Consider the following 21,424-nt stretch of genomic DNA (forward strand, 5'->3'; position numbering starts at 1 on the left):
GGCCAACATTTACATTCCGGATTATGGGGGGAGTCGAGAGGCCTCGTTCCGTTTGCCGGCTCAACCTCCGGCGGGGGGGGGGGGGGTTACGCTCTTCTGTACGAGGTGCATGAGTCATCCCCCGCCTGTTGGCAGCTGTTCCCCAAAACCGTTGGGTAATTCCAAGATTACGAGAAAGATCAAGAAAAACCGCGGGATCCGCGACAGTGGTACTGCCATTCTCATCAGTATCTTCTTCGTTACCAGATTCCTCTACATCGCTTTCCACAGCACTACTCAATTCCGAAAAAGCCTTCCTGAATCTTCTTCTTCTTCTTCCACTGCTGAAGCTGAATTCCAATCACAAGTGACAGCCTTCTCCGGCGATGCCCAATTCAGTTCACAATTCACTTGTCTTGGTTTCATTATTGTTAACCTAAAAAGAGGAAGCACCATTCCACCTCATTTTAAAGCGTAAAACCCTATATTTTTCCATAAAACCATAAACTGTGGATTAAAAAAAACTATGTACATGAATGGAGGAGATTTACTGACCTGAAAACAGATGTCTTACCATTTAATTTCGTTTTAAAATGCAAGATATCACAATATCACGATAGCATTGTAACGTGGTATTTTTGATTTCGACCGTTCGTCGGTTTTTGGAATTTCCAGACGAGAAGTATCCATTGGCGAGGCAAGAGTCTGTCTTTTCTGAAAATTCATTTTATACTGTTTTTGCTTTCATTAATTTTTTCATTATATCGAGCCATGTTTCATCGCTCATCTCGGACTCATCGTGGGATTTTGGATCCTGTCACATGACGCTCTTTTGTTGGAGAACGCAAGGAGGTTCGGGAAAGAGTTTGGAGTTTCCACCAGATTTGGGAAATTTCCTGGAGAAACTGAGTGGTGGCGCCAGCGTCCGGAGCTAGAATTTGTTTCGCTCCAAATCAGCAATTAGGCGGAATTTTAACGACGGAATTTTTGAGCTCTATAAACTGGAAGAATTGGACCGAGTTTAAGAAAAATAATTTTGGTTTTGTTGATGTTTTAGGAGTCCCCAATATTACTTGTGGCAATTATGTGTCAGTTGGACTCCTATCAAAATTATATTATTAAGTTGATTGGCTGTGTTGATTAGCAGCCAATCCGAAAACTCGTGTGTCGGTGACGAGCCAATCATGGCTTTGGCAGGTCTCGTCACCTGTCGAACATTGTCGTTCCGCGATTTAACGACACTTCTCGTTTGAAAGCCGGACCGGTGACAGCAAAATTTTAGTAGCTGTACAAATTTGTTTGTTCTGGAATTTTTATTTGAGGGAAGAGACCACGGAGGAATTAGACAAGGTGAGGAGATTTATCGCCGTTCCTGGAACATATGTTTTACGTTCGGTGAGCGGTGGATTTACTAAAAAGTGTTTATTGTAATTAGTAGCATTTTAAAATCACTCTGTTCTTACTTATTATCGGACTCATTGACCATGGCTTTGACGCCATTTTCGAGTGTCCAAATCTCTAGCTTGTGTAGTCTTGTGTAGTTATTTTGTCGACTCGCGATTATTTCCGAGTGTTTCTCTACTTTAAATTTCTGTGGTTTTAAACTGAATTTCGTTCTAACGACTCTTGCCTCTCTCCTAAATTATATTTTGGAATTTATTTTTGCATCCATTATCGATTTTCTTTCGTCTGGCGAAGTATTATAATCTCGAGATCAGTGTTGTTATCCTCGAGGTTTTAATTGATATTATCGTGGCTTGTGAAGCCACAAATACTTTTGATTGAATTTTATTTAATAAAATTTATCTTTGTAGCATTGGAAGTGCAATTGCGCGTCTGTCGACGTTCGAGATTTGTGTTTTGCCTGTAACCCTTTCGGTTACTTTCGGCATTTGTTTACCTTCTCTCGAGGCAATTCCCCTGTCAATTGCTTAACTCGCTTCGTTTTATTGTATGAGTGGACACGCTCGTTCCTCGTGGTAAATTTAGATTCCGTCACTGTATGAAAATTCTGACTTAACAATTTCTAGCTGTTTTATCGACTTCTTAGAATCTTGACCGTAGCAATTTTGACTTATTCTGACTTGTTATTTTCGACTGGTAATTTTATTATATTTGTTGGTGTCTTTGTTACTTAATTTATTTTCTTTGTGACCGAAGACAGCGTGATCCCATAGTTGAGAGTAAGACGGGGTTTTTGAGATACTATATTTTGTTCCGATAACTTATGATATTATTAAATCAAGCATTTGTTACCGCGCAAATATTGAATTAATTTTGAGTTAAAATAACTCAGCCATTTCAGAATCTTAGGGCAGTATTCGGAACGCAGCCGCCTCCGCGGTTGTTATACGGGCTAATTGACAACTGTCCTTATTGTTAATTGGTAATTTCGATTTTTGGGCGTTTTTGATAAAAACGTCCTGGCGCCTAATATTTTGTCGTTCGAGGTTGGTGGTCGAGAGCTGCGTATATTTATCTCTTCTTCCGCGCAGAGCGAAAATATGTCACAGCATAAAATAGCTGAATATAACGTGCGAACATTTCCCTCTATTCCGTTTACGTAGCCCTTCACTAGAATGAGTCTAGTCGGCGAATATTACTGATCGCCTTTCGGAATCGCTCGGCCCGGCCCCACGGCCGTGGGGAGCTCAATGATGTCCAGGTGGACATGCTCGAAGCGATTGTCTGGGATGCCGATGTGAATAGGTTCGAGGCGGTGGTGTCGCTAGATTTTGCTTCGTTGACAGGGAATGCACTCTCGACACCAGAGTACTGTGTCACGCTTGATGCCAGGCCAGACGAATTTCTCTTTAATTTGACGTACTGTCACTCGGCTGCTGGTGTGTGCTGGAGCGTGGACGATGTCGAAAGCTTGTCTGCGAAGGCTCTGAGGGATGTAGGGGCGTACGTGGCCTGTAGATGTGTTGCAAAAAATTCAGTGGTCCTCAATCACTAGGCGTTGGAGCTCGCAAGAGGAATTGTTGGTGTTCAGTAAGCGCTGCAGCTCGTCGTCGGATTTCTGAGCTTGTTGAATGACGCCAGAACTCAATACTTTGGGCATGTCGATGGTGTTGACACGTGAGAGGGCATCAGCGACGACGTTGTCTTCACCTTTGATGTATGTGATTTCGGTGGTGAACTGCGAGATGTAATCCAGTTGGTTGAGCTGTCTTGGCGATGCTTTTTCAGGACGTTGCGAAAACGCCTAGACCAAAGGTCGGTGGTCTGTCTTGATGACGAATGGGCGACCTTCCAGGATGTGTCTGGAGAACTTGATGGCTGCGAAAATTGCCAAGAGCTCTCAGACATACGTGCTATACCGAGACTCTGCTGGGCTCAGTTTGCGTGAGAAAAATTCGAGTGTCTTTCAGGTGTTGTCCTCCAACTGTGCTAGCCTCGCTCCTATGGCAGAGGCTGATGCATCAGTTGAGAGTGCAATTGGTGCGGTTGGTGAGAGGAAGCTAACTCGTATGGCTGAAGCAATTTTCTGCTTGCATCGGTTGAATGCAGTCATTGTGTCTGTAGTCCGGGGGATCTCCCGCTTGTCATTCTTCTTGGAGTCCTTGCTGAAGTTGTTGAGTGAGGCTTGATCGTGTGCTGCGTGTGAGAGGCATCGTCAATAGTAATTGAGCATTCTGAGGAACCTGCGAAGCTCCGCAACGGTCTCAGGTCTCGGAAATTCGACGATGGCTTGGACCTTGTTCTCACGTGGTGAAAAATCATGACGGTTGACCTTGCAGTCGAAGTAGATGACTTTATCTTGCCCAAATTGCCAATTGGCATTGCATTGTGATTATCCTGCAGGATATTGAAAATGGCCTTGAGGTGCTGTAGGTGCTCTTCGGAGGTTCTGGAGGACACGATGAGGTCGTCTATGTAGCACGCTACGAAGTCTATGTCTCTCAGTAGATTGTCAATTAGGCCCTGAAACGTTTGCGCGGCGTTGCGCAGTCCTGGAGGTATGCCGAGGAACTCGAAGAGGCCGAAGGGTGTCGTGACGGCCATCTTGGCGATGTCCTCTCGTGCTAAGGGGATCTGGTGGTATGCTCTCACAAGGTCAAGGGTTGTGAAGACTTTGGAGCCGTAGCATCGTTGGAGGGTGTCCTCGATGATGGGCAGCGGGTATCGATCAGGCACTGTGCGCTGGTTGAGACTTCGATAATCTGCAGTTGAGCGCCAGCCTCCCTGCTTCTTGGGCACCATGTGGATGGGGCTCGCCCATTGGCTGCTGGAGGCTCTGATGACACCGCAGTGCAGGAGGTGAACAACGTCTCGAGCTGCTTGCAGTTTGGAGCTGTTGGCCATAGGTGTTAATGACCGTGTTGTTGGCAGTAAAGAGCTTGAGCTCTGTGGGTTGAAGGTAGTGTCGACTCCAGGAACGGGGAACTATGGATATCACAGATCCAGAATCGACGAGATATCTTTGGCCTTTACCTTTGTCGGAGACGAATAGGCGAAGTTCTGTGATGGCGGCATTGTTGTTGGTGTCTGAGCTGTCGCAAGCCAGCTGGACAGACGGCAACATCTGTAGTTTAAAGGTCGCTGGTTGGATGTGCTGGAGGTGAGAGTATGGAGATTGGCATCGACTTGCCCTGGCTCGAAAGCGCTCGTGGTAGTAGTACAAATTGCTGCGACTTTGAGGTGTTGGTGTGAGGGAACGACCACGGGAGTGCGATGGTGATTTTCCAGGGTTCAGTTGGCCCAGCCTGGAGGACATGTGCTGTAGTGTGTGGCACAGGGTCTCGACTGCTCGCTCAAGGTCACCAAGCCTCTGCTCGATGAGACTGTTCGGCCTATTGTGGTTGAGGTGGTCTGAGGGTGGTGCTGTGCCTCGGCTGTGCACGTGAGTGGCCATGATGTGGAGGTCATCCAGAGCTTGTTGGTTGATGAGGTTTACCCCGAATGGAAGCTCATTGACGTTGGATCTGGGCATACTGGTGGGGGTTGCGAATGCCTCGAGGAGATTATGCCAGTCTGGATAAGTAGACGTTGGTGGTGGTTTTGGTGAAGGCAACTGACCTGCTGCACCATCGGTTGCAACCGTAAGGCAATGTTTATAATAAACGCTGACAAATATTTATTAGAATACTAGAAAATGATACAGAAATATGTGACGCCACAGCTGTGGTGGTCGGTGTATGTAATTATATTGTAACGTAGTATTTTACCACGTTACTAGTTCTCGACCGTTTCGCGATTCTAGAGACTTCCACCAGACGGGAAGTCACCTTCAGTGGTGAGAGTTTTGAGCAGAGAGAAAAAATATGTTTGATTTATTTTATTTGTTTTATTTTTGAATCAAATCACGCGCCACCGCGTTCGTGCTGAGGACGTCATCAAGGATCCTGGGGAAGCCGGAAGATGTCATTAGTCTTCGTGATAATTTGGATGATAACTGAGTGTTTGATTTGGCCGACATTGTAGCTACAATCCAGGAATCATTTACCCGGAAGTGACGCAGTTTTGTCGTGCACGTGGCTGTTGACGATCATCAAATATTCATTCGATATTGATGTGAGAGAATTATTTCCCTCAGAGCAACGGAGGACGCAGGGTCTATTTAGAGTTAATGAGGATGCGTTTATGATATGTTAACATGGATCAACTACAATTAATTAACCGATTTAAGCATAGCTGAAAATAATAGCGCATGCGTTATGATTAATTGTTCTGTTGCGCATGTCTGTTTGAGTGGGATTGGTGAATGATGACGTTGTCACCCCCACCATTACCTAATATCACCGCGTTACCTGCCTGTTGCGAATTTTCACGTGTCTACGAAAATCACTTCCTGTTTGGTGGATACCGACAGCGGACCTGCTGTCAATTTTTGTGCAGAGGACACCAGAAATTTATCAAAGACGTCATTTCACCTGATTATTTATTTTGAGGCTGTGGAGCATTTTGGACGGATTTGAGGAAATTTTTGGAGGTTTCGGGTGAGCGTGGTGGCCATTTCTTTTGTGTTTTGAAGAATTTGTTAAATACTGTGGGCAGAGATTCTATTTATTTTGTTGGTGTTACGTACACCTGTGTCCTGTGGACCATTTGTTGGATTATTCTTTCAGAGAATCTCTGGCCACTTCTTTCAGTGATTTTGATTTTCTCTCTCAAATCCGAAAATTTGCTTAAATTTAGTTTATGTAAAATTTTGTTAGCTACGATTTTAGTGAGGTTCTGCGACTTCTGTTGGATGAATTTGTGTCGCAAAACCTGGAGATTCTCGCCATTGAATTAAGTTTCATTTCAAGGTCTCGTGACGCCGGGAAATTTTGTCTCTTGTGATTTTATTTTTGTTGTATTTCTTTTGCGTCTTCGAGGTCACGTAGAATTATCGATTCTCGCGTTATTGTTTCGAGTCACTGGATAATTTTCACAATTTATAACATTTCATTTCTGATTAAATTCTCTGACTTTTCCGACAGCAATTGAGTTTCGTAACTCAGTTGTTTTATTTAGTTTATTATTTCCTTCTGACAACATCAACTTGAGTCTTGTGACTCAGTTGTTTATTGTTTATTTATTGCCGACTCATTTGACTATTTTATTATTATTTATTTATTCATTTTTTCAAATATTTGTTTGACTTCAGAAATCTTTATTAAATTTTTAATCCGACAACAGTGGTATTGTTTTATAAATTGAATTCGTGTTTTGTAACGCTTGGTCGACTTTAGGGGATTTATTTATTTATTTTTTTTGTATCGCGATTATTATTTTTTTTTATTAAAAATTGTTCTCCCCGACAATCTTAATAATTTATTTACTCTGTTAGAAATCTCAGTTGCATCCCCTTTCAGCTTCCGATTATTTGAATCTCTACGTAACGAGCTACATGAGTTATTGAAGCTGAGAGTGGAGAAGGATTTTGTTTACGGTGGTCATTCCGTTTTTAATGATCTGGCACCTGACTGGATTTTCTGATTTTTGTTTTTGAGGTGTTTTTGATGCCAGAGGGCGAGCTGATGGACGAAGGGTTCCGTGAACCTTCGGAAATTACGTCGCAATATATATTCTCTCTACCGCTCGGTTAGACACGGTGGAATGGTGGGCTTTCCTAGTCCTCCCTAGGGACTAGTGCTTGCTTCCGACGTTGGCGCTGGTGGCAGGCTCGGCCGATAATCTCGGGCGCTGCTGAGGGTGCAGACAGTGGAGGAAGGAAGTTATCTGGCGAAGGCCGAAATGGCCTAGGATCGTGAGAATCAGAGTATGAAAAATGATTTTTATTTTATTTTAATAAATTGAATCACGTTCAATATTTTTATTACGTTGCAATGTTTGTATTTATACAGAATCGATTTAACCCAGTCATTTCCGAATTATGTTAGGACGGTTTTTACAACCCTGCAGCATCCGCGACTGTTATACTGAGCGGTCAACCGCTATCCGTATTGGTCATTGTTAATTTTTCGGTTCTTTGATCGTTTTATTCACAACGTTCTGGCGCCTAACATGTGTCGCTTTTTATTTGGTTATGCCCAATACATAATCCGAAGATCCCGGGTTTAAAATCCGGTCAGTGCTATCCATTATTTTAGTAAGTCTTGAATGCATGACAACATTTCCACGAACAGGATGAGAAGAAATATACGCGTAATTAGTTGAATCGATACTGATGATTTTCTGCCACAAGTTCTCGATATTGACAACCTTTGATGTCGTTCACACTGTTCAATGACTTCGGAGCTGTGCTGGATGCAATTATTCGCCTTTTAAAAATAAATAATTAATTGACTCGACTTAACATTTTCACGGCGGTTATTTATTACCCGACGCTGGACTCGGCTTGGAGATTTCGACTTTATGTTCTTTGGATTTTCGTCCTGATCAATGAGATGTTCTCAGTGAGGTACCGCGATTGCTTCCGGATATAACTTATTTTAAACAGCACCCTTAATTGGCCGTATCTTCTCGGGCTCCCGACTTGGCCTCGAACGATTACACCAATTTAGATAATTGATGATCTCGCCTGGGAGTACTTATAGTACTTATAGAAAAACCAGCATGCCTCCTGCTATATTATCGGCTGAAGATATTCCCAATTCATTGTTTCAGGAAATTTTTTTTTTATGTATCAAATAACTTTTGCATCGAGTTTCTCTACGGCCGAAGTTGGACTCTACAATTTCTGAATAATACTGACAATTCTCTGCTGTCTGGCAGCACTCTAGTACACACCTGATTTTGCTGTTTAATCACTACTTCGTTCTCTGGTAGCTCAAATGTATCATTGAGAAATGATTCATAAGTGCAGTCAATTTTATAATTATCATTATTTTTATTTTTCAATTAGGGGGTGGTTTATGGATCACTCCTTCACTCCTTTATGAATTTTGCTGAACGTTCTTCTAGTGCAGGTGTCACTTTACGAAGAGATTTCTTTTGTTAACGTGGTATTTTCCACTACTTCAAAATTGAGAATTTAGGAAATTTCCGGAGTTTCAATTTTTCGACTTTATCTGCTTTCATTTTTACATAAATTTTTTCTATACATAGAAATTATAACTTGGCATTGTGTATTGAAATAAAGAAAGATTTGATCTGTTCTATTGTTGGACAGCCCGTGGCTTATTATACGCTCAAAGGCGCTAGAAGTTTCCTGAAATTTCGTGAGCGACAAGAATGAGGCGATATTTGTTTCGGTTTCTCATTCAGGAGATATTCGAGATATTACACATTGAGTATAAATGAAATTGACATTGTGGCTTGCGACACAATACCTTAATTCCTTATTGCAGAATCTATTGATCTGGTTTGCGGATAAACTTTTCAATCCACTAAACATAATAATGAAACTGCCATTACGTTTACAGGAATAACTCATCACGTGGAATGGTTAGTAGTTTGTTATTGTTTATTTTCGGAGGGCGAACGAACGGTTCTTAATTGCTGGGTTAAGGTTGTTGTCGCGTAGAATTTTTTTTCGACAGTTTTCGTTAAAAATTTTATGGTGAATAGTTTGAAAAGTTAGCAACAAAATGAGCCTTTTCCGTTTGCAATTGACCGTTTTGAACTTGAGACATAAATTTTTGAAATTCGAGTAATTTAACACGTGTTTAAATGGAGTTTTGCCGATTAGAATTTTTTAAAAATCAACGGCTCGACAGTTTCAGAAATAAAAAAAAACGTGGAATATACATCGTGGGAGGAAATACAGAAAAAAAAATCAAATCGATTGACCGTTTGGTTTACGGAATATAATTATCGGAAATTCATAAATTTATATAATTGAAAATAGTTAACATGGAAAATATATAGTTATGCTTTAGCTATCCATGCACAATGCAATCAATCAAGTGAGACTATATACCGCTAAAAGATTGTGTTCTAAACTGGCCCGTTTTACAGCGGATAAACTTTTTACAGAGACTGTCGCGCGACAACAACCTTAAAGAAAAGTATAGCTGTGCTTCTCATTTAGTAAGTTCAATTCATTAACTACTTCGCAATTTGAATGTTGTAATGCTCGGAGATCGATACGGAGATCTTGTGCTTCCATTGCCTTGGCTAGGGGTGTTTTATCTCCCTTACTCCCTTACTAATTACTCTTACTTTTCTGCGCAGGAGAATCTGCGGGAAGACTTCTGCAGGTTCTAAATATTCCTATGATACTTACTTTTCGTTATTTCTTCGTGTTTCTTATTCGACATTTTTATATTTGAGTGAGGAACGAGGATTAGTCTTCGTGACAAAGTAAATGGAAATAAATTTAATATAGAGTATTATAGACGCACAGGAATATTAAAGATTCATAAACCAAATGGGACAAAACATAAATTCAGGGCTCCTCAGTACCCGTCGCTTAAGTGTACGGCTGTTGTATTGACTAGATACGAAGCGACCTGAACCCATTTCATTTGGTAGAGACAGGCGTCGCATCGAACTTGTTCGGAGTCGTAGTACGTCTAAGTAAACTAGGTACGCAAAAAAGGTCCAGTAATTGGAATTCTATTTGAACAAGCGAATACTTACCGAATATAGGACTTCGTTTTTCTGGACAAAGATGGTGGAAAGGCAGCTCAAAATATTTGTCTAGTTGGTCATTCATTTGTGCGATGAAGCACTCACGGTCCCTACATAAATTAAATTGCCAAGTGAGGATTTTAACATTCCACATGATGGAATCCATTACCGCTCAGTGATTAATCGATCATTGAAAGCTCGGAAAGTTTCGTGAACCCATAGACGAAGAAAAGTTGAACGAGAATATTGATAATCTTTATGGCTTCTCAAAAGTCCTTGGAATACTTTGGAAATGTCTCGAAGGTTGAACATGTAGTGAATTTTCAACGGCGTTGGTAACATTATTTGAGTCATGTTCTTGTATATTTGCAGTGTTGATAATGTGATCTCATCAGCTAATGAATGAGGGAATTTGATAAAACTTCAAAATAGTTTTTTTTTAAATCATTGTGATAAGTATAATTAATTTTCTTACTGATTCCTTTCACCTCGGGATGGAAATCAAATAGATGTTGGTTCAACAAAATAGTGTAAATTCTAAGAATCTGTTTATCTGTAGGGAACGTGATGTTGATGCTGCTGAACTTCGTAAGAAGCCGTTCTGTAATCGTGTTACGTCCACCACCCGGGGGACCCATAGCGGCTATTAGGTTTATTTTCTGGATGTACATGCGATTTTGATTTTGACGATCATACCTGTTAGACGGGAATCAATTTTAGGCGATGGAAAGAAATTAAGGTAAATGTATGGTTCAAGTCCAGCAAGAAGTAAAAAATCATTGAAATATTAATTTCTTTGAATGAAAATCATTCTTATCCTCTTAGTCGTCAAAAAAAAGACGGATGAAGAGAGAGAAAAAACAAGAAGGGAAATATATCGATAAATAGTCCTGAGGTAAACTCTGTTGTCCCTGAAAGTCTTTAAACCCGCCCTTCCCTCTGTTGTCGCTGTTGAAGCGACGAGTGGGTGATATTAAATTCAATATTTGAATAGCTACAAAAGGGTAGTGGCAGGTAAGTCACTCGTGGTGTTCGTTCAGCGATGGTAAATGGTCGGGTGAGGTGAATTCAGAGTTTTAGTGAAGTGCTCAGGACTATTAGATAAATCCATCTTTCCGTGGGTCCATTGTCTTTAAATGTGCTAACATGTGGTGTCTTTGGGGCCGACACACGGCCACGTCCTCGCTGTGGCCCTGGATAACGCAGAGAGCGGTGTATTAAATGTCATATCTTTTCACTAATTGTTTCAGGATAAAATGGTAACCACATCCTTAATCAAGCGACGAAAACCCATCCAACCAAATGAAAAACATCCAGAATGATTTGGTGGACGTGAACTAGACATTTACCGGAATTACTATGAAATGAACTATCTCCTGCACTGCTAAATCTCCCTGTATGCTTGTGAAAAATACTTGTTCACGTATGCGAGGGACAATGAATATTCACAATCAATATCTATAATAATATGGTTAGATTGGATCATAAATAGTATTAACTTTTTATGGAAACGTGGTTAGATCATATTATAAACGGTAATAGTACTAGAATGAGTAGGCTTAGTGTAAAAATGACCCAGGACTCTGTACCGAAGTTTTTCTCAATAGGAGTCAAAATTTCCGTAAATATACGTCATCGCTGCATTGCCGAGAGTGGATTAAGAAAAGAGCCATCTGACAAGAAAAACTTTCTCCGATGAGGGACAAATTCTGCAGTCAGTCAGAATGAAAATTGGAAGTTGGAGAAAACTCGAATATTGTTAACGATTAGAGAATAACAGTGAGCGGTAGGAATTGTTTTTTTAAAAAATCGTTTTTAAAAAGAAATCGCTTTTCAAATTCTGGAAATTTTTTATTTGTTGACCTCATTGTGCGTGGCTTCTGGCGCGTTTTATGAGTTTCGAACTTCTCGATTTGTTTAGGCCTGTTCGGTAGAGAAATTTTGAAGAATTTTTTAGGGTCACTGACAGCAGCATACAACGACGTAAAGATAAAAGGTCGCCTAATAGGAGGTGATCCACAGGGTGAGGCCTGATGAACTTGTGGAGAATCTAAGGGAATAGGGTCTTCTTGTATATAGCCACGCTGATGACGTAGTCATTATTGCAAGTGGGAAATTTCTTAACGCGCTAGGGGACAGATCAACCTATTCCCTAAGAACGTTAGAAGAATGGTGTGATGAGACGAAATTCTCGATCAACCTCGCAAGAGGTGGCCTTCGATCTGCCACAGTTTGACCTCGTGCTGATAAGCAAGGCAGAATCAGCTACATAGAGAGTGATATGTCAAGGGGAATGGATCTCAGCCAGGGCAGCGAACGCCGATCTGGGTATTCTAGAAAAAAGCCCCTTAAATGAAAAACATCGCAGAATCACCAGGAAGGATCAGACCAGGAAGTCTTTTCGAACTTATATTTAGAAAAGGAAAAACCGGAAAACTGTCAAATGATCACCAAGCTATAACTTCATGCATTGGTATACGAACGGTTCAGGATACAGGGCCGATTTTGGGATGGACTAGATGGACTAGCGAAGTACTATGGAAACAGCTGTTCTCTTGGAACCAAAGCTACAGTGTTTCAGCAGAAGTGCTGGTCATCAAGAAATACCCAGAGGTTCTGGCAAATAGGCAGATGATGAACAAGTATATATATGTATATTAATTTTTATATTATTTTTATATGATTTTTGCTAAGGTGATCTTGTTGCGTCCATCTCTCTCTATATATATACAGGGTGTCCGAGATAAAATTGTACACCCAAATAACTATTGAATGTGGGTAGTAATCGAAAAATCTTTCAAATAGAAGTTGTAGGGCTCCAAGTGGGAAAAATAATGAGGTATGTTTTGAGCATTTAAGTCTTCATCTTTTTATGCTACAAGCATAAGTTCATTTTTTTCATATGGGATCAAAAATTTTCTTGTAACAAAAGTTGTTGTACTCGATGAGATGAATCACATAATGTGTTTTTTATGCTTTCTGAGCTCAAAAATACTAAAAATGGAACTTGTCAACGATATTCCAAATTCAGACATGATAAACAGAAAGTGGTTTTTAAATAAGAACCAGTAAACACCAAACTGTAAATACCAGAGCTATCTGGTGGACCTTAGTGTTTATTGTTTCTTAGTTAGTACGAATCGGGTCATTATTGAGTTCAGATTATTTTTGAGTGATTTCGCGTATCATGGTTTATTCTGCAAATGAAGTTGTGGATATTCTACTGGTTTTGGGAGAATGCCGAGGTGCCTATCGCGCGGCCGCTCGATCGTATCGACAACGGTGCCGAAACCGATTACGTCATCCCTCAGCTTCATGCATTCGGATTATCGAGAGAAATTGTCGAAGAGGAAGAGTTCTGCAACGACGACAACGACAACAACGGATGAATCCTGACAATCCTCGTACGCTTACCGTTTTGGCCATAGTTCACATGAACCCTCACATCTTTTTAAGAGAAATTGAGAGAGATTCAGGTATTCCACGAAGCACAGCTCACGATATTTTGAAATCGAACCGTTACCATCCATATCATATCAGATTGACACAAGCACTGTCTGCACAAGATAGACAGAATCGTGTTGCTTTTTGACACTGGGCCATAGGGATCTTGAACGAAAGTCCCGAGTTTTTCCAAAATGTCCTTTTCAGTGATGAAGCAACGTTTAAAAGTACTGGCGCATTAAACCGTCATAATTCGCATTATTGGTCTATGGAAAATTCTCACTGGACTCAGCACATTGACCACCAGCATCAGTGGAGTGTAAATGTGTGGTGTGGCATTGTTGATGGGCAAGTGATTGGGCCGTACTTTTTCAACGGAACACTCACGGGTCAACGCTATTTACAGTTTTTACAAGATGACCTCCCAGTTTTATTGAAACATGTACACTTTGACACAAGACTAAGAATGTGATTTCAACAAGACGGTGCGCCACCGCATTTTGCACTTTGTGTAAGGAATTATTTCAATGGTCTATTTCTGTTTCTGTTTCTGTAAATGTATACCCAAACAATTCAGAATAGTTTGAAATGTTGAGATTTATTGATGCCTGAGAACTTTTCTTATCAACGGCTTCACTTTTGTGAAAAAATGCGATTTTTTTCACACAAATTATTAAAAAATCGTCGCGTAAACATATACTCAAACGATTGAGAATGACCTGAAACGTCAAGATTTATTGGTCCCTCGGAACCTGTTTTTTTCGACGGTTCTATTTTTGTTAACAAATTCCACAATTATTAAACAAATGGGGGAACAATATTCTAGGAAATTTATGTTGAACCCATTGAGAATTGTGAAAAGCGTCGTGATTTAGTGGTTCCTCACAACCTTTTTATCAGTTCTATTTTTGTTAACAAACTCCAAATTTGTCAAACAAATTGTTGAAAAATCTTTACGCTAATGCATACTGAAACGATTGAGAATCTCAGTGGCTCGGACGATTGTCAATGGTTGGAGCATAAATTTGCGAAACAATTTCTCCCCCATTTGCTTAACAATTTTTGAATTTTTTAACAACCATGGAAAAAAAGGTTCCGAAGGACCAATAATTTTTCACTCCTCGTTTGCAATTTTTGCTTGGCCATCATACCCCCACTCCGCATTACATCATATGTCTTCGTTCGTTTCCGGACATCGTCGGTCTTCTCGAATTATCGAGACTTTCTGGCTCGCGACCTGTTTGGCTTACAGGTACGTCCTCTGTTTTAGTACCCTAACCGCATCTACGAATCCTTTTCGTTGGACCGGCGCCATAAGCGTTAGCAATCACCTCTATAATCTCTGGTATCACACTACACTGTTTCCAATCACTGAACGCGATAAATGAGAATTCAAGTCGCGCTACTAGCTCAGTGGCTCAAGTGTAACCCGTTAGTTGATAGAGGTAAAAGAAACTGCGAAAAATCTGCATGATAGGTCATTGCTATCTGCATATCTTCGTTAGTATTCAATAATTAAACCGATAATTGGATCAGTTGAAAGCTGATACGCGATTTATATGATGTAACTTAGACGAGTTTTCATCGAAATGATGGCTTAGAGTTATTATCTGAAAAAAATGGATTAGATGCAGTGGAAGGGGAAGATATGTGGTGTATAGATACCTGGTAGCTCTCGGTAGTCTTTCGCGTATAGAAGCTGTACTTGGCCGATACGCTACCGCATATCTCGATCTAAGGAGACAGCTTTATAAGAGGATTTCCCCGGATTAACTCCCCGGAATTATCCTCGAACTATCCTGGCTGCTGTCTCAATCGTTCGCGATTGAGCGTCAGGTAGGTTTTTATAGAAAACCTGACGAAAACCAGCGAGGAAGGTTCGTCTACTTCGCGGAACTTTGATGGCGGATCTCACGATGGCGAGCTAGCATCAGCATGAAACGGTAGAGTGGGCGAGGTTCACCGACGTCTGAATAACTCTAGTTACCTACTTCAGCCGCACTTGCAGCGTCGTTAAGATAAAACTATTGGAGGAACGTATTCCCCTGTTCTTTCACGGAAGGATGTTGCCACCCCTCACACCTCCTCTACCCTCCTCCCTGATCCTCCCTCATCCCGAGGGAAAAACATCAATGTCCAAATTAACACCAACAAAAAGTGGGTGTTACGAAAAGGCACGATAATGAAACACCGAGAATGATAGCCAGCACCGCTGTAGGAAAGAGAAAAGAAGGCGACCTAAGATGAGGAAAGTTAGTCGGCAGTGATGAGAGGTCAATGGCCCCAAACAACTGTGACATGTTACGCAGCCGGGTGAAAACGAGAGATGCCCTAACTGAACTGAGAGGGCCTCATTGCATTCTTTTTGTCATTTACAGAAACAATGAATTTATGAGTCCCCATGGAGTTCCAGCGCTGTACGAAAGTGAGTTAACAAAAAAGTAGGAAAACAGAGTACTAATAAACGAAGTCATCTAGCCGCTCTTCACCATCCTATTCAACGGTCACGATAGATGAAGCAATCGAATGCTATTTTGTATCGCGAAAACGTATTTCGGTTACTTCACACTTCTTGAAAATTGGTATTCAGTTGCTATGCTTTACGGGCATTATGTGAAATTATTTACGATCAAAATGTCGTTCGTCTCTCTAAGTCTTGCCTGCCAAATCTGCGCATCTGTCTTCAAAGATTCTGACGTTTCTCTTTCTCTCTCCGATCCCAGTAAAAGATAACCTCTCTTTCCGTCTATAGGGATTGGCCTGTGACCATCGCTAAAGAGGTTCTTCATACTAAGTAACCACAACATTTTCACCTAGCTCATGACCCCTGGTCTAAATCGAAGGTGCCCTTCGGAGTCGCCTTGTTGGAACGCCTGTACGTCGTTTTTGGATTCCCTACCACAGCTGGGCGAATTTCCAAATTATAACAAATTAGGTGACCGTTGACGTCAGCATTATCGTGGTATTCTGAACCATGGTCTCACCCTACCATGTTTCTTCCACTATGTGATTCGTCTCATTCACCTTCGGAGTGGCCTCATTAGCCGTCGTCTGATGCTTTGGTCATCTTTCGCTCGGCTCTTTCAGCAGGGGTCAGATGTCTTTTCCTACTATTAGTGACTTTTATGGTGACTTTCACTAGTAACAAGAACACTTCGTGATACCCGCCTGTCTAAAAGCATTAAAAGTATAAATATGACGAGCATAACGATTAAAAACTACGACTCATATAGAAAAGGCGACACGTATATTCAAAGGCATCTGGATTCGTTTTTCTCATCGGATAGGTGGCAATGGCTCAGTAACTAACCCAAGGTAACAACAAAAGAGGGCGGCCCTCAAAGAAAGTAGGCCGTCCGTAACTCACAAATGGACGACTTCAACCATGCATGCCCTGATGTGGAAAAAAAAAGTCTAATGGGCCATACTGGCCCCGAGCACATTCCCTCGTTAGTCACAAAGGGTCGATCTGAATCGTCACATCCCCAAAACCCGCTGCCTTCTTTATCTATATCCCTATTGTCTATAAAGGACTGTTTGTCGCAAAATGAAGTTAGTTCAAATAAATTTTCCGGTGCCTGATCTTCAAATCGATATCCTGGTTATCATTCAGTTGACTGCTCAATATCTGTTTTCACAATGTTAGCTCTGTGGAAGTCTAGTGTGAAAGGACAGCTCGATTCTTGTTACGCTGGATCATTTGTAATAGTTCCGTCGATTCCTGCTCATCAACTGGTATCCTGCCTGCCGTTCAGTTGATTTTTCAGGGAAAAGATAGTTTTGTGGAACCACCTGTTGCTGCTGCAACCGACCTCTAGTTTGAGCCAAAAATTCGAGTCCTTTCTTGCCAGGTTGGCCGCATGAATGCTTTCGAAATGGAATAGGTCGTTTTCAAATGGTACCCTGCCCGTCGTTCCATATTGCACACCCAATTCTGCGGGACCACCATTCGTCGCCGCGACTGTTCTATAACCATGCTAGTGGACAGACTCAGTGAATAAATGAGTTCGTTCTGAGTGTGCAACTCAGAATTTTCATTATCATCAGAGAGTCGTCGCTAAGCATGTGTGGACGCCTGGTCCCGGTAACTTTGCTTCACACAACACAAACGGCGCGGCCATACCTGGTGAAAATTTCGTCTCTCTGAAAACGGTTGCCCGCGATTATCGTTCTTGATTTCATCCGGGCCCGTTTTAAAACGTTGAAGCAGCTTTGTGGTCTAACGCAAGATCGACGAGTAACTTGCCTATAACAAGAGACACGCTTTCAGACATACTACGCGTCTGCCAATTTCCGCCGATATCATCAGCAATACCAATGATCTCCAACATGTCCAGCCTTCACAATCACCATGGACACTAGCACTAGGCAACGTTTCGAGCTGACCTAACTTTATCAGTGGAACCCTTCTGGACTTCTTTTTCAGGACCAAGTACTGAGAAGAAACAACGTGTGTTCATGCCGTCCGTTCTACCAATATTTCCTATTACCGTAAATCAACTATAAATACTGAACATCACTGACAGTACTTTTTCCTACACTTCTTCCGATCTTTATCCTCGGTTTTAACTTAGACGTGATTTTCTGTATTTTAAGTAAAGTGTAATAAATCTTAGTTCTAGATATCGTTCATGCAATCTTTGCTTTCAGATACAGTTTGGAGTGAAAATAACCACAATAAATATCATGAATAAACAAGACTTCTCCGACAAGTCATAAATAGTGCAGAGTACTCGATATTCACTATAGAAACATCGCCACGCTTAATTATCAGGATATAGAGATGGAATCCAAATAAAAATAGGCAAAAAAGAGGAGGTAGACGTCGATATCGTTAAATGATCGAAACATCAAAATTTACTCTGAACTAAAACAGAATGAATCAGAATAAAGGTATTTTGATAGAATCAACAAATCAGAAAGTAAGTCGAGAAAGAAGGCACGTCAGAATAAGTAATGCGGTAAAGGCAATTGCTTTCACGCTTACATCGTAGCAGCATATTAGTGTAATTGTCATAAGTGTAATTCCTTAATAACAATTATGTCAACTTATTAGCATCTACAACTTGTTTTTCTGCATTTCATTAGAAAAATCGGGAGGGAACCATTCAGTTGCTTCGAGTCACAACAGCGTTCAATACCTGGAATCAATTTGTCAAAATTTTTTAATTTAATTTTTTCCTCTAAAATAAGGATTGTTTTGCGATCGCACGAATTTACTGAGAGAATGGGTTAACGTAGAATATTTACCAAAATTGATAATCGATGAACTGCCGAATCAGTTGTAACGGCGGTTGAGAGCCATACGTATCTTTCATTGGCATGTTGAAATCATCCATGAAAGTCACCAGAATTTTTCCCGCAGCCGGAATGTAAGTTAACCTTGTACGTTTTTCCAATTTGCTTTCTATTATTTCTTGTACTTGATGTGAAGATGTTTGGCTAGACATATTGATGGTGAGACAACTGTGCTTAGTTTGATTGAATGATTGCAATACCCCTTGCGCAATTGAGGTCTTTCCTGCCCCGATGGGACCAAGTAGGAGGACTGGTTGGTTATTTTCCAAAAGATTTTTCGCCAGATATTCATATCTAATAGTATCGACCGTGGGGACAGCAATCTTGAAAAATGGCATTCTGAAAAGCAAAACAGCATTTCATATGCCTATAAAACCGAAATGGATTCAATGCAATCAGTAAATTTTTGTTATACTCAGATTGATAGCGCCAGCCAAGAGGTAATTTTTCCTCCCAAGAGATAAACCTGCAGTGTCTGACGTCGACGTAATACTCGTACACTGTATCCTGAAGGGGAAAAGCCCCTTCCAATTCCCTTATGTAGTTATCTATTCGCTCTCTTCCTACTTCGTCAACGGATCCACAGAGTGACCAAATCATGCTATGACATATATAGTAATCATGCTATTATATATAGTAAAGACGCGTGAGGAAGACAAGATAGATGGACCAGAATACGCAAGTCCGGTGAATAGAAAATAACATAAATAGCAATGAATAATAATAATGGCAGGTAATCCCTCCATTTAAAACAGAGGGTGAGATGTTGTTGTCGCTGATCTATTTCTACTATTCGTAGATAAGTGAAAACGCCATTCTGCTATACACACATAGGTAACCTGGGAACTGCCGATTTACGATACGTATGAAAAATTGTACTGCAATTAAGGAATCTGTGCGACCTCGTACTTTTCATTTGTTGTAACATTGACAAAATATGTAAGTCTCTTTAAAACATACATTTTACTCTCTTCCATTTTTTAGTCTAGTCGTCTCTAGTCAATTTACGAATTTGACTTTATTCGGAAAGTTATATTTTGCAAGTGAGTTATCACTTTCACACGACGAAGTATCACAAATTGATCGTTATGATGTGTGTTTTTTTTCCCAAACAATTTCCGCAGATTTTTTTAATTTGAAAAAATTGTTTTTTGGCATGGAGAAATTTGTAAGGTCATAGTTTTCCGAATATGCCCAATTTTTGGTTGAAAAAAAAGAGTACATTTAAACATCGATAACGAAGATTTCGCGTGGTCAGAGATTATGGGAAAATCATTAACAGTGTGGTTAAGTGGCGTTGAAGGCGAAATTCGGCAATTAAATTGTAGACTTTTACTTGGCTCCGTTTTTTTTTTTTTTACAAAACCCCAGTTTTTGTGATTTGGGGAGATTTCCCGGATTTTTGTATTGTGTCTAAATCGGGATAAAAGCCCCGACATCGAGACGCGTTGAGAACGCGGAGTGTCGTCAGTACTTCCGCAAAATCTGGAGGAGCCTACATGACCCCGATTAGAAGAATCAGAGGAAGGATCGAGCAACAGCATCCATCCACAGGCCTAGGTTAAATCAACGGACGCAAGAGGTGTCCTCGGCCGTAAAAGGTGTCGTCCTGGTCGGGGAAGAGACCTGGAGAGAGGCACCTTCCGAAAAAGGAACAGCTGACGTCACGGCAAGTCGAAAGGAAATTACTCGACCTGGACCTCCCTCCGAGAACACAGAAATTTCCACAAATTTTCTACACAGCTGATTCGTCGTCATGGTCCAGCACGAGATATTTATCTCCGCGAATTTTTTATTTGAACATTTTTCAAACACTTTTCAATTCATTTGTATTTAAACCGCTGCAAAATCATGTAAAGTTTAGGTCGAATTATCGTGGGATTTATTTAGAATTTATCGATAAAAATATTGCAAAATTCGTAGAAATTAATTGTAGGTTTATTTTCGATTTATATTCGGCATGTTCGAGAAATTTAGAGACGCTTACTTTATGTTGTGATTTCCGAGTATTACTTTGATTTGGAGGAAAACATGTAAATTACGGGGGAATTCTGAGAAATTTCTCCCCTTTTTTTCGAAACGCTCACGCATCGTGAAGCGTACCGACCCCAGCTTGAGCAGAGTTGCTTCCCGGCCGGCGTACCATTAAGTTCAGTTTTTGAGGAGAGAACCTCGTTTTCATTTTGAGTTTAGTTTTGGGCATACTTGGTGTCCTGGTTGCTGTCCTACCTGGAGGACGACGCGGTGGAGGGACTGAACAGGTGAACACGGCCGAATTATTTGAGTTTGGAGGAATTACAGAATTTTGGAGAGCCTTTTGTTGGCCAAGTAATGGCGTCCACTCTGGCGTCTTTTTGAGTTGAGAGAATCAGACCATTCCCTCTGAAGTCTAGAGAGTTGAGTATAGTCAGATTTAAGTTTTGTATTAATATTTTTCTGGTGTGCCTTATTGATTATCGGAAAGATCGATCGATGTGAGTTACTTTCATCGTATAAATTGTATTCTGTCGCAACGGGAACGCAATATCCGAAACATACTTCTTGTTTTATTTTATGTTCGACTTTCTCACCGTATGAATTATATTGTTTTTCTATTACGGGTTATAGATCTGTGTCTTTTTATTTCGAGATAGAGGAGAATCCCAGAGAGCGGACATCGTCCGCCTTCTCCCTGTAACAAGAAGGGTCTACTCATAAATGAGCAGCCAGCCATTCTCAGTTTCTGAATTTATCGATT

At 40.8% G+C, this 21,424-nt stretch overlaps 1 protein-coding gene across 1 annotated transcript in view; it reads right to left on the reverse strand.

The window, feature by feature from the left end:
* The window catches only part of kl-2 (dynein heavy chain 2, axonemal kl-2), a 254,839-nt gene that overhangs the window by 149,010 nt on the left and 84,405 nt on the right, over positions 1–21,424 (reverse strand). The window contains exons 5-9 of the mRNA XM_011310984.1: positions 19,103–19,288; positions 18,640–19,026; positions 10,421–10,641; positions 10,115–10,340; positions 9,955–10,055 (exon numbers count right to left, since the gene is read on the reverse strand). Coding sequence (XP_011309286.1) covers positions 9,955–10,055; positions 10,115–10,340; positions 10,421–10,641; positions 18,640–19,026; positions 19,103–19,288 — 1,121 coding nt within the window. The remainder of the gene's footprint in view (positions 1–9,954; positions 10,056–10,114; positions 10,341–10,420; positions 10,642–18,639; positions 19,027–19,102; positions 19,289–21,424) is intronic.

Source organism: Fopius arisanus, unplaced genomic scaffold (genome assembly GCF_000806365.1).
Source record: "Fopius arisanus strain USDA-PBARC FA_bdor unplaced genomic scaffold, ASM80636v1 scaffold00080, whole genome shotgun sequence".
Classification (NCBI taxonomy): Eukaryota; Metazoa; Arthropoda; class Insecta; order Hymenoptera; family Braconidae; genus Fopius; species Fopius arisanus.